At 38.0% G+C, this 14,931-nt stretch overlaps 1 protein-coding gene across 1 annotated transcript in view; it reads left to right on the top strand.

Annotated features, from left to right (window-relative positions):
• The window catches only part of LOC124182702 (homeobox protein Nkx-2.4-like), a 42,370-nt gene extending 36,654 nt beyond the window's left edge, over positions 1-5,716 (top strand). The window contains exon 4 of the mRNA XM_046570288.1: positions 774-5,716. Within this exon, the coding sequence (XP_046426244.1) occupies positions 774-1,106 (333 nt within the window). The 3' untranslated portion in view covers positions 1,107-5,716. The remainder of the gene's footprint in view (positions 1-773) is intronic.
• Positions 5,717-14,931: the final 9,215 nt, after the last annotated feature.

Genomic DNA, 14,931 nt, shown 5'->3' with positions numbered 1-14,931 from the left:
TCATTTGATGGGTCCTTTTAATTAATCAATTAACGTACGCTTTCAATTAATTCTTTTCAGAGTAGTCGATTCATCATGCAGGCTTATAACAACACGCATATAATAAACTTACGCACGTCACCGATAGATATCAGAATCGGTGTTTTCTATTTCGCCCATTGTTTACACAGTCCATTATACTGAGAGAAAATGGTGAAAGTTAGCAGGGTGAGCAACAGATTGTACATGCGCAAAATAATCTAACTCTGTTGGTCCACAGAATTATGCCTCAACAATATTTTCATCCGCAAGACAGGGTAGCCAACTTACTCGAAGCGAGGCATGAGCTGTCAAACTTCGGCATCAGGCAGCGAATTAAGGTTATGTTGTAACGATGACTCGTGGCAGTTATCAGTCGGTAATCAATCAGTCAACAGTAAAAGGTGTAGAAGCCTTCTTGACTTACTAACATCAATCATTTAAGATCCGTTTAACCTCCAAAAAAACTTGAATCTGCCACATAACCTCCATAAGCCGAGTTTGACAACTAAACTTTGGGTTGGTCAGCCTGCACGAAAAGACGAATCATTCAGCCTGCTATCTCTCACCATTTCCTCTCCGAAGCCTCCGTTCTGTGGACAGAACCAACACTGAGAAAAAAAAACAGCTACAAAACAAAGCTATACTTTTCGATTGTGGTAAAAAATGAAAATAGTTAAGGACTGAGCGGTAACCGGAACTAAAAATTTCCCTCGGTGTAACTAATCAAAATGAACTTGTCTTTATCGTTCCAGAGCGCGAGTTCCCCTCGAAGGGTGGCCGTCCCGGTTCTGGTCAAGGACGGAAAGCCCTGCGGAAGCGGGGGCGGGAACGAGGGAAGCCGCGGCGGTCCCAGCGCCGCTCTGGCGAGCCCTGCGCCCCACATGACGGCCGCGTCGAGCCCCCACGGCTCGCACCACGCCGCGGTCGTCTCGCACCACTCGGTGGTCGGCGTGAGTCACGTGATGTCCTCGAGCCAGAGCCTGCAGCACTGTTCGTACACGAGGACGAACGCCCAGCAGAGCATGCAGCAGCAACAGCAGCCGCAGTGCGGTGCCTACCTGCCGCTGCAGGGGAGAGCCTGGTAGTGCGCACCATCCGCGGCGGGAGCTGCGTCCTACGCAAGTCCCCAGGTCGCTGGCCCTTGGGCCCTCGCCGCGGATCCAGCCACTTGGTACGCCATTCCCGACGACAGTCCTTAATAAAGTTTGCTCGCCTCCTGCGGCAGCTGCTTATCTCGCGTCGCGTAACGCCGGGAGAAAAGGGTGAAACTTACCAAATTCAGTGTCCGACCGCGCATGCGCGAGCGTCGTCGTCTTTTCGCGCAGGCTGGCCAACTCAAGCTTCAGGCGTCAAATGTGGATTGTGAAGATGACGTATGTAGGTGATGCCAATTTCTTTCGTTTTTTTTTTTTTAGATAGACTAGGTCACTGATTGATCACTGATCACTGATTATTATTGCTAAAAGTCGTGGTAACAACGTAATTTCAATTCGCCACTTGACGCCGGAGAGTTTCACATCTCGTGCCTCGTTTCAAGTAAGTTGGCTACCCTGCTTTGCAAAAGTAAATATCGCTGCGGTACGATTCTCGCTGTCTAGTAGAGTTCAATCATTGTCCGCATGCGCAGTCGGTCACTCGGCACGATAAGTTTTACCGTTTCCTCGCGGCATGAGTATACCGAGGAGCCATTCACTTGCAGATATCAAATTAATTATTCCGGTTCACTGTTGACATTGATTTCAAGTGATTTCTAGAGACTTCTATCTCGTGGTCTGATTTTCGTTTGTTTTCGGTACACCAATCGATTTCAATTGATTCCCAATGTCAACTCTGATTTTCATTGATTTCCTAGTGCTGTAAGCGGTTTCCAGTGATTTTCCTGCTACACAGAAACAGAGTCGTTAGAAAAAGGCCAGAAAGCTGGCAAATCATAAAATGTCAATGGAAATCAGTAGAAACAATTAACATCAGTGTTAAGAGTCAATTAAAACCGTTTAGCGTTTACCGCATGACTTGCAACAATTGTGTATCATGATTTCCAACGCTTACTGCGTGATTTCATCGCGACCTTATCGTCTTGTGATTTCAAGTGATTCCCAGTGATTTCGAATGATTTCAGTCATCTCGAATGATTCCTCGTCATTTCAAACAACATTTAAGTGATTTGAATTCGTTTCTTCTGACTTTTAGTTCCAACTGTAAAATGTATGACTTTCCTAAGTGAACGGCCCCTCGGGGTATTATAGGTACGAATTTATACGTCGATGCTGGATTACAGTGTGCGTCTGACAAGTGCGGGGTCAATGTTTGGTGAGTTTCGGACTAATGGAATATATTTCATTACAGTTTTGCGCAGGGGGAATTAGTTTGGCGTCTTTAACTGTGTGATAAAGTTGGACGCTTCGATATACGACCTTTCGGTATAAAGTGTGAAATTTAAAAAATCGAGTTACTTTTTTTTCCTTCAAGTTAATTTCCATCTGTAGTGTAAAATAAAATCACCGTGTGGCGAGGTGTGCTTTCCATTATTTATATAGTTGATGATACGCCGTTACTCTGATCGCAATCGTAAATTTGTTAGGAAATCCACTCCTGGTCTCCGCTCTCATTCCTCGGAAATATGTAACCAATTTTGGTAACTTTATAACGGTTATCTTAATAAGCCAAGTCAAACAGAGTACCGCTTGTTTTAAAACCAACTCTCAACGTTTATTTTTCTCTGAAATCATATTTCCTCGATAAAATATAATGCAATTACAATCTGTCCAAAACCACACACCACGAACGAAAACGAATTTGACACAGCCTTAATTTATTTTCGGACAGTGAGGTAAAAACCAGAATTGAAAACGAATCTTATCGACGATTACCTTGACGATTGTAAGAATATTTGTCATTTTTTTTAGCTGACAAAAATTTCATCAACTTTCGAGCCCATAAATTACGTTTTAATCATTATTTCGTAGCACAAGTGTCTTGAAGAAACTGACCAAATTTTTCTAAAAGCGGAGAAACAAAGTGAAATCGCGCCAGTTTTAGGTGTATTATTTTGGTACTGCGATCACTGATTAAATCTCGTGAACACTCAGTGGCCGCGAAGTCTAACGATTTCACCTCTAGTCAATACCCAAATTTCTAATACGTTCGTGTGGTGGGATTTATTGAAAAATGATTTTTGATTGATGAGAATAAATGGAGAATTTTTTTCTTAAATAGTCAGCATTAATGTCCGAAACAAACCGGTTGCCTCTCAATTTTCAGTTGTGAAATTGAATTACTCTTAAGTGTAACTCAGACGATCGTACCCGTAAATTCCTAATCCTCGCGAGAGTGACGAAAATCGAACCAGGCTTTAAAGTGTGCTTAGTTATAAGGGGACCTTAATTAGGAAGAATGGGGAAATATCGTGAAACGTAAAACGTGCAGAAACATTGGCTGGTTTATAAACATAAATATATATAGTGAACACGAAGTGAGTAGCGTTCTATTCAGACTGTCGAAAATAGCACTCCAAGAGCTGTAGTGTCGTTGATTTTGAACGATTTTTCCAGTAACAATTCTGATTTTATCATCGGATTCGGATATTTGCAGAGAATGCAGAAGCGGTTTATTTCGTTGAAGTTTTTTATGTACCGAAAAAAATAACATGTCACACCAATGATTAACATACACGTTACGTTTATTACGGAAATGTTGTGCAGAATCGACTTATATATTTAGCGTGAAAATAATAATCGACCACACAGTCGCGTTAGACGATTTAATTACATATAACGACGTAAGTTGAATTTAACAAAGTAATTAGTCTCCAAGACTTTGTACATATTATATATTATAAACAATAGTATAAGACGCAAGATTTTGTTCAACAAGATTTTTCGACGCGAAGACAAGATCGTTTTGTTTCATTTATAATTCTATACATATTTGAATCTGAACATAATTATTACGGGAAATTAGAATATGTACAAGTTTATATAATATAGCATCGTACAGCCTCGCAGGAACCCGAGGTTCTCGTAGGTTTCGATAAAAAGTTTCAAATATTCCACTAAAATAAATAATAGGTCGTCGATTTGTAGCTAGATTCAGGTACCTAATTAATAAATGAGTAACAAACATCGAATAGGTTTTCACGATGATGCACATGCAAAACTGGCCAATTGAATATTATATGTAGAAACAGAACACAAATCGGGATAAGCAGTGATTTTACAATTACTTTACTGCACTTGCTTTGGGCACAGCATAATTCCGTAGGTGAAATTGAACGTTTCAATACGATTATAATACGGCAAGTTACTTTCAATTGGTCAGATTTTTGTGCATGGTCATCGATCATTTTTACTTCTCCTACGCAATTGTTTTCAACGACCAGTACATTCATAAACTACATGAATATAGATTACAAAAATTATGCAAGGGGGAGACTCTCGAGTGTATAAAGTCAAATCCAGCCGATCTTTTCTTCTTCATTGGAAAAATAGTATATTATGTAACCAGGGAATAAAGTCGACTTTTATTCCTGTGTTATGAATAGAAATTTATTTCCGACTCAACTCTGTCCGCAATATTTGTTCGAAAATTTGGAATTTTAAATTGGGCTCATATTTCACGCTGATTTGAAATATGAGATCGTATTTCCCGCAAATCCGTTTTAAGGAAAAATATGCCACTTTCGTCCCGCTTTTGAGGTCAAAAAAGTTAACTTTATGGTTCATTCGGGAATAAAATGTATTATAGATACGGCTATAAATGTTGCCGAAATTTCGAAACACAATCCGAATTTTGAGGTACTTTTATGTCCGTCAAACGATTTCTCATAAGTTCTAACCTGCAAATTTGTATACTAGATCATGTTTTTTTCCTAATCAAGAGAATTTATCCTTTACAAATTCAATGATTAATTCCCTGAAAGGGAATGAGAAAAGCGTAAAGCATAATGTAGATATTAATTTTCACCAGCTGTAGAAGTTACGTCGCATTGCATCTTAACTAAGATTATAAATCCTGGATCTAGATCACTGTAGATTGAAGTAAATAAAAAAATTTGTTTGAGAAAACAAACAAACTCTTTTCTACGTCAATTCGTTTTGTATGATGCACACAAATATATTTAAAATAATATTATGTGCACATATAACATAGTGTTTAGTAATATATAAGATTATCTTGGATATTATGTACATAATGTCTTTAATTATCATTATATATATAGTTACTAACTATTTCGTTTCGAAAATATGAGAGAGCTCGCAGAGTCCTGACAGTCATCAGCATGTTTTTCAGTATATGTAATATAATAACTTACAGTATTCATTTCCACATTTTGCTATTCATTTTTTCTTCAGAGAGAAAGTTACAACATAAGAACAAATATACCGGGACAATTTCTTGAAATTTGAAAATCAATCGCGCATGCGTCAAATAGTTTAATGTCATTTGGTCGGCGAAATCTTCCCGCAGCGATATTCTTGTCTGCTATGCAGGCTGGCCAACGTACGCAAAATATGTGCTAGACTGGGCCAAAAAAATTTCAATTTTTTTCTTCAATTTTAATTGAGAATAACTTTTGAAAAATTAAATTGAGGCAAAAATATTAAGAGATCTTTTTTGTAGAACATTAAATTTCCTTTAAGAATCTGTCATGATCTTTTTTATACATTCATTGATTCGTTAGTCACAAAATTCCAAATTAAAAAAGTCAAATCGAGAAATTATTTCAATTTATTAAGCTTAATTACTCGGAAACGGCTTGTCTGACAAAAATCTATAATCAGACCTTTTTTGTAGGGAATTTAATTTTATAAAGGGATAAGTGAACATAAATTTTTTCACTTCAATATTTCGACAGTTCTGACGTAAAACATCAAATTATTACTAAAAATCAAAAATAGCGATGATAGACCTCTTAAAGTTAATATTAAGGGCTTAAAATTTTATGAAATTTTTTTTTGCCATACTGAATGATATTCTCAACATATTTTTCAAAAAAAAAAAAATAGTCAATTTTTGTGGCCCAGTCTAATGTGTACGTTTGAATTTTGAAAGAGCATAAGCATTAAATTCCGACCGTTCTTTGAAGAATCAACTCTCCGGCCCAATAAAAAATGCTTCCCAAACCTTTCCGAGTCACCACCTCAATTATTTAAGATTCTAACCTCGAAAATTCGTATCAACTGCCTACATCGCCGACAGAAACAGTTTGACAACGAGACTCGGGATGGCCAGCCTGCAGGAACAGCCGATAAAACTCGCGCATGCGCAGTTGATTTTCAAGTTTCAATTATTCTTGCGTGAATCCAATGTTCAAAAATTGTTTTCCACTAGTAATAAAATCGAAAAATCTGGTGACGAATACAATGTTCAGGAACCGGTTGCAGAATTAACTGATTTTGCAATATAAGTACGAGGTGTTTATCGAAAGAGCACGCATAATTTAACTCGAGAATCATTTTATTTTGTCATCAAGTTTTGCACCTTGAAGGTCGTCGAGAAATAGACACCGCAGGCAATTGTGCCAAAATTGTGAAGAGGCATTAAGATTGTTGATGAATAGTTGTTTTCTTGTGAAAATGTCAGGGGTCTGCTCCAGCCTTATATATGATTATACATGTATTGCGTATTCCGCACTGCATATACAGCAACGCCTGCAGGGGTATCAAGTCACACGGACCACGTGTACTAATGTAAATAACGAGTAAATTTAAGAAATAGAAAGCATCGGTCTCTCCTTGTACCAAGAAATTTGTAATAATTGAAACGATGTTATATATTATATATATATATTATATATTATACATAACGTTAGAGAATTGATATTATTAATGTTAATATAATGATAAATATAGTAATAGTAGCATATACGTGTGTGACGGTGAAAAAAATACCTAGAGATATTATTATAAAGTTTTTTGTAAATAATAAAGAGATATTAATAAAATAATACCTAAAAGCCATTCGAAACGCCGTAAATCTACCGAAAGGAAACCGTGGAACTTACCAGATTCATGTCGTATTTTCATGCAGGCTGGCCAATTTGAGCTTCGGTTGTGAAACTCAAATTACGGAGGTTATACGCATGTACGGGAGGCCAATTTTGTCGGGTTATAGAGTGTTCTAATTGTTCATGCATAAACTGATCACTGTTAATATCAAATCGCAATTCGACACGGGAGAGTTTGGCGTGTCATGCCCCGTTTTGAGTGAGTTGGCACCCCTGCCCTGCAGACAAAAACATCACCGCGTCCCGATCTCACCGACCAGTACAGTTCGATCTTTTCGCGCATGCGCAGTCGGCAACTCAGCCTGCTAATTGTAAGTTTCGCCGTTTCCTCTCGACACGTTCGATCCGCGCTTCAAATTTCTATCTCCAAATACCTCCGAAGTGATTGTGGCGGGCTAAAAGAGCCGTGGAACATTTCACCACCTGAGCCCGCACAGGGACTTCAAAGGTAGTGCAGAACGGACGGACTCGGGCCTCTCACTCAGCCCGATGTATCTCTCGATGCCAATAAAACTGTGTAAGAACGTTTCATTACATGTCTCGTATTTTGATCATTGCTTCAGCCAATAAGTTTTACTGTCATGGCAACCCCTGCCTCACGCTGCTCAATGCAGCGAAACTGGCGAGCCGTACGACTCTATCTCCCCTCAACTCGGCTGCAGACCCCGATGCCAACAAATATTAAGGTAAGCCGATCTTCACTGCGAGCTTAATACTCGGCACAGGATACCCGGCGAACGTTCCCGTTCCCGTTTCTACGTACATATATTCGCCTGCAGCGTGCGGATTTTACAGGCACCTGTTTATTGCCAGCTTCTTCATACGGTGTTGTATGTGCTCGACCTTTGTGTAGGCCCGATGTACCTGTGTTATACCGTGCGAGATAGGCGAGGGTAGTCGTTATAGGATTAAGGATCCTTCGACGTACAGTCAGCTCAAGAAAGTGTTGAAACAAAGGTTTGAAAAGTTTCACTGAACAAGTTGGTCTGGTTACATTTAACTAAGAAAGTTCCTGTAATAGGTATTTTTTTTTTGGACTAGTTAATTTTAATTGGAAAACCCTTATTACTTGTATGTTCAAGATGAATCGACGTCTGAATCAAAGATTAGGTTAGGAAATGAGGAAAATCCGTTTGAAAGACTTTTAGCAATGTTGCTTGCGTCAATGACGGTGAACAGAAATGAAACAACAATGCTACGATCTGACAGAAATAATAATTCTGAGAAAATTCTAATCACACAAGCTGAGATATCGGCAATTAAAGAAAATGGTTTATTTTGAGATCGTTCACATTTTTTTTTATCCATTTTGCTAACCGTAGAGATCTCCAGAGATTGTCTGACATTTTTTTTTACACATCAGTCATCTCTAGAGTGCATAAAGATAGATTTTCGTAAATACGGTACAGCAGATGCTTAACAAGAATTATACTTCAGCATTATAACCGTACTGTTATGTTAGATTCTTTGAATATTTTTCCGATAGTTATTTTGGGATCTGGCCAATGAGCAGAATAAACGCAAAAACACCAAAGTTTAGGAATTTGAAACTTTCCGATTATCAAAGCTTTTCTCAAATTGTCGATTTTCTTCACGTCACGTTGTTGTTTCGACGCATTTTCGTCCTGACTGTACGTCCCACACATCCTAAGGTATTTATTAACCGATGTTCCTAATTGCTGAGCTTGTATAACTGCATTGCAGTATTGATTGCGGGATATATCGGAATAATTCGTTGTTATGAAAATGCCGACGAAATTAAACCTTCGTTCGGAGGGTAACTTGTTGAGGGAAGGGGGCAACTAATCTTCTATTGGTACACATACAATAAGAGATTAATCCCTTTCTAATACGTATGTTCCTATTTTGATGTATAATATGGGGTTCCTAGAAGGAAAGCTCACGGGGTGAAATCATCGCGGAGGGGAAAAACGTGAGTAATTTTTTCTTCGTACCAACAATAACTGTTTCCATAGTATTTTGCGTACCCACATTTTTGATTACTCAACCGGCGGTGTTGAAAATTAATTGTTACCTTATATACGGTGAAATTTGTGCAACCTCTTTGCGAAATCTCACAAAAACTTTCAATGTACTGGTATCTATAATTATAATTTCCATTATCGCGTAACCGTTGTATGGTGTAATGCATGTATGAATATTTTATTGGTATGTAATTTTATCTACTGGTAACTTTATTTTATTTTATATTTCCAATTAGACCGGGTTAGATTTTCAGTAAAATCAAAGATTTACATACTCTCAAGTAACTCTGGAATCGCGGGAAGTTCTATGATTGAATTTTTCAGGCAAGTGAATTTCTCCTGCTTGTTTCATTGATTAAGTGATAATGATTGTTCTATTTATCGATATTGGTATACAGTAAGAAAAATTTATAGTTGTGGTTACTACACAGTACTTGACTATTATTTTCATTTTTTATCAGAACCGAAAAAGTACGATTCCCAGTACAAAACGAAAATGAGTTTTATAGCTGTAATCAAAAAACCTAGTCTGCGATTACTATTCTGTTTTCTATTCTATTCACTCGTACTATATTTTTTTATTCCTATCGGCAATAAGTCGACATTGGTGGAATAATGAATTGATGTAAAACTGTCATTCGAGTGAAAAATGCAGTCTGTCAAACAGATCAAAGTTGCGATAATGAGAAAATGTCTAAATATCGGCAACTACAATCACCCAGAATATTTACTTGTAACACAATTTCTTGTTATATTTAAACTGTTATTCTAACGACACCATTTTACTACGGAATTTTCTCGTAACTACGAAAAGTAAAGATTTTCTCAGTACAGCGATAAAATTTTCTGCACAGGCGTTGAAATCTATAATGAAATAATCGCGTGAGAATGCGGTGACGTGCAAATGCATCGTGCAGACTCGTGCAGCCTTAAGGATACGGCGTAATCGTATCAAACAACAAATCGGGGATGGCCACGTGCTGCTGTCATTGCCACGTTTCTACATGGGAACACATCTGCACGCGTATATATTTAAGCACACATATTCACGCCCGCGTTTATACAGTAGCGTAAGTACAGAACAGCTTTCGTGACCAAGAAAAATTCTACTCTCGATTCGGTGAACCACCGGACAATTTTACAATAATACGCACCGCGAGAAGGATCTCTAGTGAAAATAACTGTCATGTTCTGACCAAAAAGCTGACGACTAGTGACATTTCGTGACAACTATCTGAACTCTAAGTCTGGTCAACTATATCGATAGTAACCGTCACTTTATGGGTGCAAAGCACGCAATATTTCCTGTACGCAAAATGGTGAACGTAAGTAGCTTCAATGATTAAATCAACTATGCGAATAGTCGAATCTACTATATTTGAATAGTAGGGTTCCCGAAATCGGTTCTCTCAGTGTAGGTATGGTTAGAATTACAACGATTTAAGTAGCTTTAAAACTGCAAAAAAAAAAAAAAAAATGTAGTAAGATTAGTACAACTATTTCATGGGATTATTACAGTTGCCAGTATAGGAAATTGTTTTGCTGTCGTAGCAATGAGTTTGTTTATTATTTAATTGGTTACGTGTTTTCAATTACATAAGTTCTTAACATCAAACTATCGCAATAGTTGCGAGAAAGTATAGTATGTATGACTATAGCAAAAAAGAATAGTAACAAATATTAGATCTTCTGTTTTACACTGTTACAAAACCAGTTTTCATTTTATATCCAAAACTATATTTCTCTTAGGTTATGGTAAAATGGTTGTGGTTATGAAAATAGTCACGGACACGAATATTATAATAACCGCAAGTATAAATCCTTCTCCGAGCGATCAAACGAGTACACGACGAGACTGGGTCTTTGAACGAAAAGCATTTTATGTTCGTATTAAGCGGAAAAAGACCATAAGTAACTATAAGTCATACTTTTTAATTTTTCCGATCGAACAAAAATTGAAGAAAATACAGCAGGTTTTTAAACCGCAACGATATGACGTCACCCAATGCTAATAGGTACATCTGTACATTACGAAATCAGTGAAATTCAATCGCTAGTAACACCCGCAATTATCTTTTCTTAAGAAGAACAACTGTCCATGACTGAATTATTGTGCGTCCCTCTGCGTTGGACGGTTTCCGCAAGTACGATGCGCATGCCATTTTTCCTAACCGAGTGCGGAAAATTCGATTTTGCGCACCCGAACGAGTGCGGAAAACATCAAATTCCCGCACTAGTGCGTTAAGAAATTGATTTTCTTAGCGAACCGCAACGACACAAACGCGCCGTAAAACAGTCGAGGTGAAATCGATTTCGGCGTAAGAATTTATCTCGCGGCAAAACTTGGTACGCTACTGAACATCACGCCCGTCGGCGTTACGGTTTGCTGATATTTCCAGATCAGGCACGTGCTCCCTTGGTGTCGGTGGGTGGACGTTCTAGGTGTTAGCAGTTATACGGACGATGGATATGTATAAGCACCGCGTTACGGTGCGGCGGCAGTTAATAAATATGATAATAGAGGCTGCGACAGCGATAGGCCCGGGACGATGCAGGGGTGTATAAGAGTGACCGGTAGAGCTGGCTGACCTGTCACCAACAGACCGGCTCGTATGTCACTCGCCCAACCCGCCAACCGCATCGAGCGCCCCGCTCCGAAATTCCAGCTTTGCTCTCAACGAGGTGTCAGTCCTGCCCCGGGAACTCCCGACAATCCCTGGCTTTTTCTCCCGCAAGCTCGACACTCACCCTCCGCTAGTGTGCGACGGTATTTTTACGAGGCCACTGCGATAGATCGGTTTCGGTTTTGCAACTGAAGGCGTCTATTTAGTTTCAATTTCTTTTTGACGGGAGCCGTAAAGCACTTGCGGTGAATTAACACGGTCCGAAATCGATTTGTTTTCTTAACAGAAGTTTGTTTGACGTGAAAAACTTTGCTAAAGAAACAATAGCTGACGCAACTCGTAAGGAGACTTACTAGTTTTAAAAATACTGATCCGGTTCATCTTTGTAACGTATCGACTGATGCGGTGTACCTACCATTGTTTGGCTTCTTTTCAAAAACTCCGTTCAAGTAAGTTGCTGTTGCAAGTGTTATATATGTTATATCAGGTCCTAAGGGATCGCTTAAAAGTTCTTTCAATTGTCCAGAATTTTGTACAAATTATGGTATTGTAATTATTTTCTATACAATAAATCCCATAAAGCGGGTATGTTAATTTTATGCCGTAGGAAGTTTTCTTAGCAAATATTCACGTGCTATCAGTGCTTCAATGATTTGTCCAGAAAGAAACTAGATTCGAGACTTTGACCCTGCAGCTTTAAAGCATGTGTAACATATATATATATATATATGTGTGTGTGTGTGTGTGTGTAAACCTAATCAATTTTTGATGTGAAAGATCTTGAATACATCGGAAAATAAGTACCATAAAATCATGAAAGTTCGTTGTAAGTTTTGCCAAAGTCTTCTGAATTTTGGGAAATTATTTGAAGTATTTCAATTTGATGACACACGTTAACTTTACTCAATCCCTTCAAATCTCTAACACTTCGAAGCTTGCAGGGGATGCTTTCCACAATTTGCGATCATCTTCTCGGGTATTTAAGAAAAATGAACAATACTCCAGTTACCGGAGAAAAACTCATCGCACGAAATTTATTACGAAAATGAACTATTTTAGTCGATGATATTTCCATAAATATCGAGCATTTGCTATGTTGAACTTTGAATCGATTGCGTTCGATACATTCCTCACAGATCGTACAAGTCAGAATGAATTTTCAGTCTGTGACCATTATAAATGATTTATTAGGATCAATTTTGCGTTTTCATTTTACGTCTTGCTTTCAATAAAAAATACGGAACTATTGATAAATGTTTGCTAATAATGATTTTTGGTAGCTAACCTACTTATAATTTTAATCGGAACGTATTCGTTCCGTTTACAAAATCTGAATGTATCAATGGATTAAAGTTGATGCTAGCTATTCAATTACAGAATTGCCGATTTCACAGAGCCATGAGATACGGAAATGAATATACAAAAAAAAATTAAAAATAAAAATTGACTCGAACCAAATAATTGAAATAGTTAGTCAAACAGTTGTCGTCGTCCTTTGTAACCAGGAGGCTGTTACGAGTACTTTTGCGTGCACAAACATTACAAAACAAAATTTGAACCGTCAATTTTCGCGATTGTAAATTCATGGCCGAGTGTATAAAGGCGCCTCCATTCATTGAAGATTCATGAACTGATTCTCGCCGCTTCTCGACGTCGTGTAGGGGGTTGTTTTGAGGCGCGAGAGATCGTTGAGAGTTCTAAGAAGGCGCGTTCCAGAGCGTAAGGATCGAGTCACCGGCCCATCATGGGGATGCTAATGTCCTTTTCCTATACGTCGTAGCCAAGCAAACGCTGAGCAGCAAGGGTGGAGCGAAGCCCTTCTTCGATGCCTGTGTAATATATTGCAAGGGTTGTCTTGTTTGCGTTCGAGGAGCCAAGTTTGCATTTACCATTCATGGGGGTTATGCATTATCCAAACCCTATTACGCCCATCAATACGATCGCCGACGAATTCACTGCATTTATATCATTGCGTGCACGGAGGAGTATTTCATTCGCTTTCGGTTACCTGCTACAATATTTTTCATCAAATTGGTATCGCGACGATACCGAACAATTGAAATATTTGTTGAAATTTGCATGAAAATTTGGTAATATAAATATTTAGTGTTGTTGTAATTGCCGACACTGTACATTTTCTGGTTGTTGCTACATCGAATCAGATTGTTTAATGAACTACATTTTCTCAATCGAACGATGCCTTTACCGTCAATTACTCGCAACACCAATGTCAAATTATTGCAATAATTACATGAAAATATACCAAGAGTAACTATAATCCAAAAGAATAGCGGCATGTACTACATTTTATAATTTCGGCGACAAAATGAATTTTTATTTCTTAGCCAGGGTTATATTTTTCGATTAGGTCAAAAATCAAAGTATTAAGTGTATATAAGAACCGTAACTACAGATATTTCCCTCTGTGTGAGACAATTTTTTACGTACAAGCATATAAGCTGTATGGGGTAAAAAAATCAGAAAGATAAATATCGAAGGCATTAGTATAACGTTGGATTATGAAAGAGCGTGGAACGCTTCATATATTCTGCAATAACTGCATTCGCCTGGAACATATATAATGTAAATGTACTATAAAAACTTGTGACGGAGAGAAGAGAAAATTCATTACATTTTACCTTATCGAAGAGCCGGAACCTTTTTTTTTTTTTTTTGTTGCTGTTGTTCTTATTCAAATTGAACTGTTATGTTATGAGATTCTCCGAAGAAAATTTTTTTACAGATGCGATTTGGCTGTTTCTACATCAGTTCAATCGCATCCCATTTCATACTGCAGCTTTTAAAGCTCGTTCATGCAAACAAAAAATTAAAAAATAAGTTCGTCTTTTAAATTTCCAGGCCATTTCCCCAATGGTCGAGGATTTTTCTCGCTACGTATCAAACGGTGCTTATCAAAGGGCTATTTACTCGTTGAAATCACAAACCAGTTTTGATCACAATCGCTGGAATCCGTTTAAATTTATTTAAACATTATTTGCAAACAGTTTTAAACCTTTGAGAATATCGCTTGAAACGACGTTGAAACCGTAACAGACTGACTGAAATTAGTTCGAAATCATTTGAAACTGCTCAAAAACTATTTGAATCCATTTAAAAATCGTTTGAAAGTCCTTAAACTAGTTTAACACAGCTTGAAACCGCTGTCGTATCAGTTAGAAACTTTTGAAAATTAGTTTGAGACAGCTTGGAATCATTTTTAAATCGTTTTGAAATCAGTTCGAAACCGTTCGACGTCGTTCGTCACTTGATTCGTCAGTGAATAATCCCTTGGTAC

This window comes from Neodiprion fabricii, chromosome 5, assembly GCF_021155785.1.
Source record: "Neodiprion fabricii isolate iyNeoFabr1 chromosome 5, iyNeoFabr1.1, whole genome shotgun sequence".
In the NCBI taxonomy this organism is placed as follows: domain Eukaryota; kingdom Metazoa; phylum Arthropoda; class Insecta; order Hymenoptera; family Diprionidae; genus Neodiprion; species Neodiprion fabricii.
This window is presented reverse-complemented; position numbering and strand designations above follow the sequence as displayed.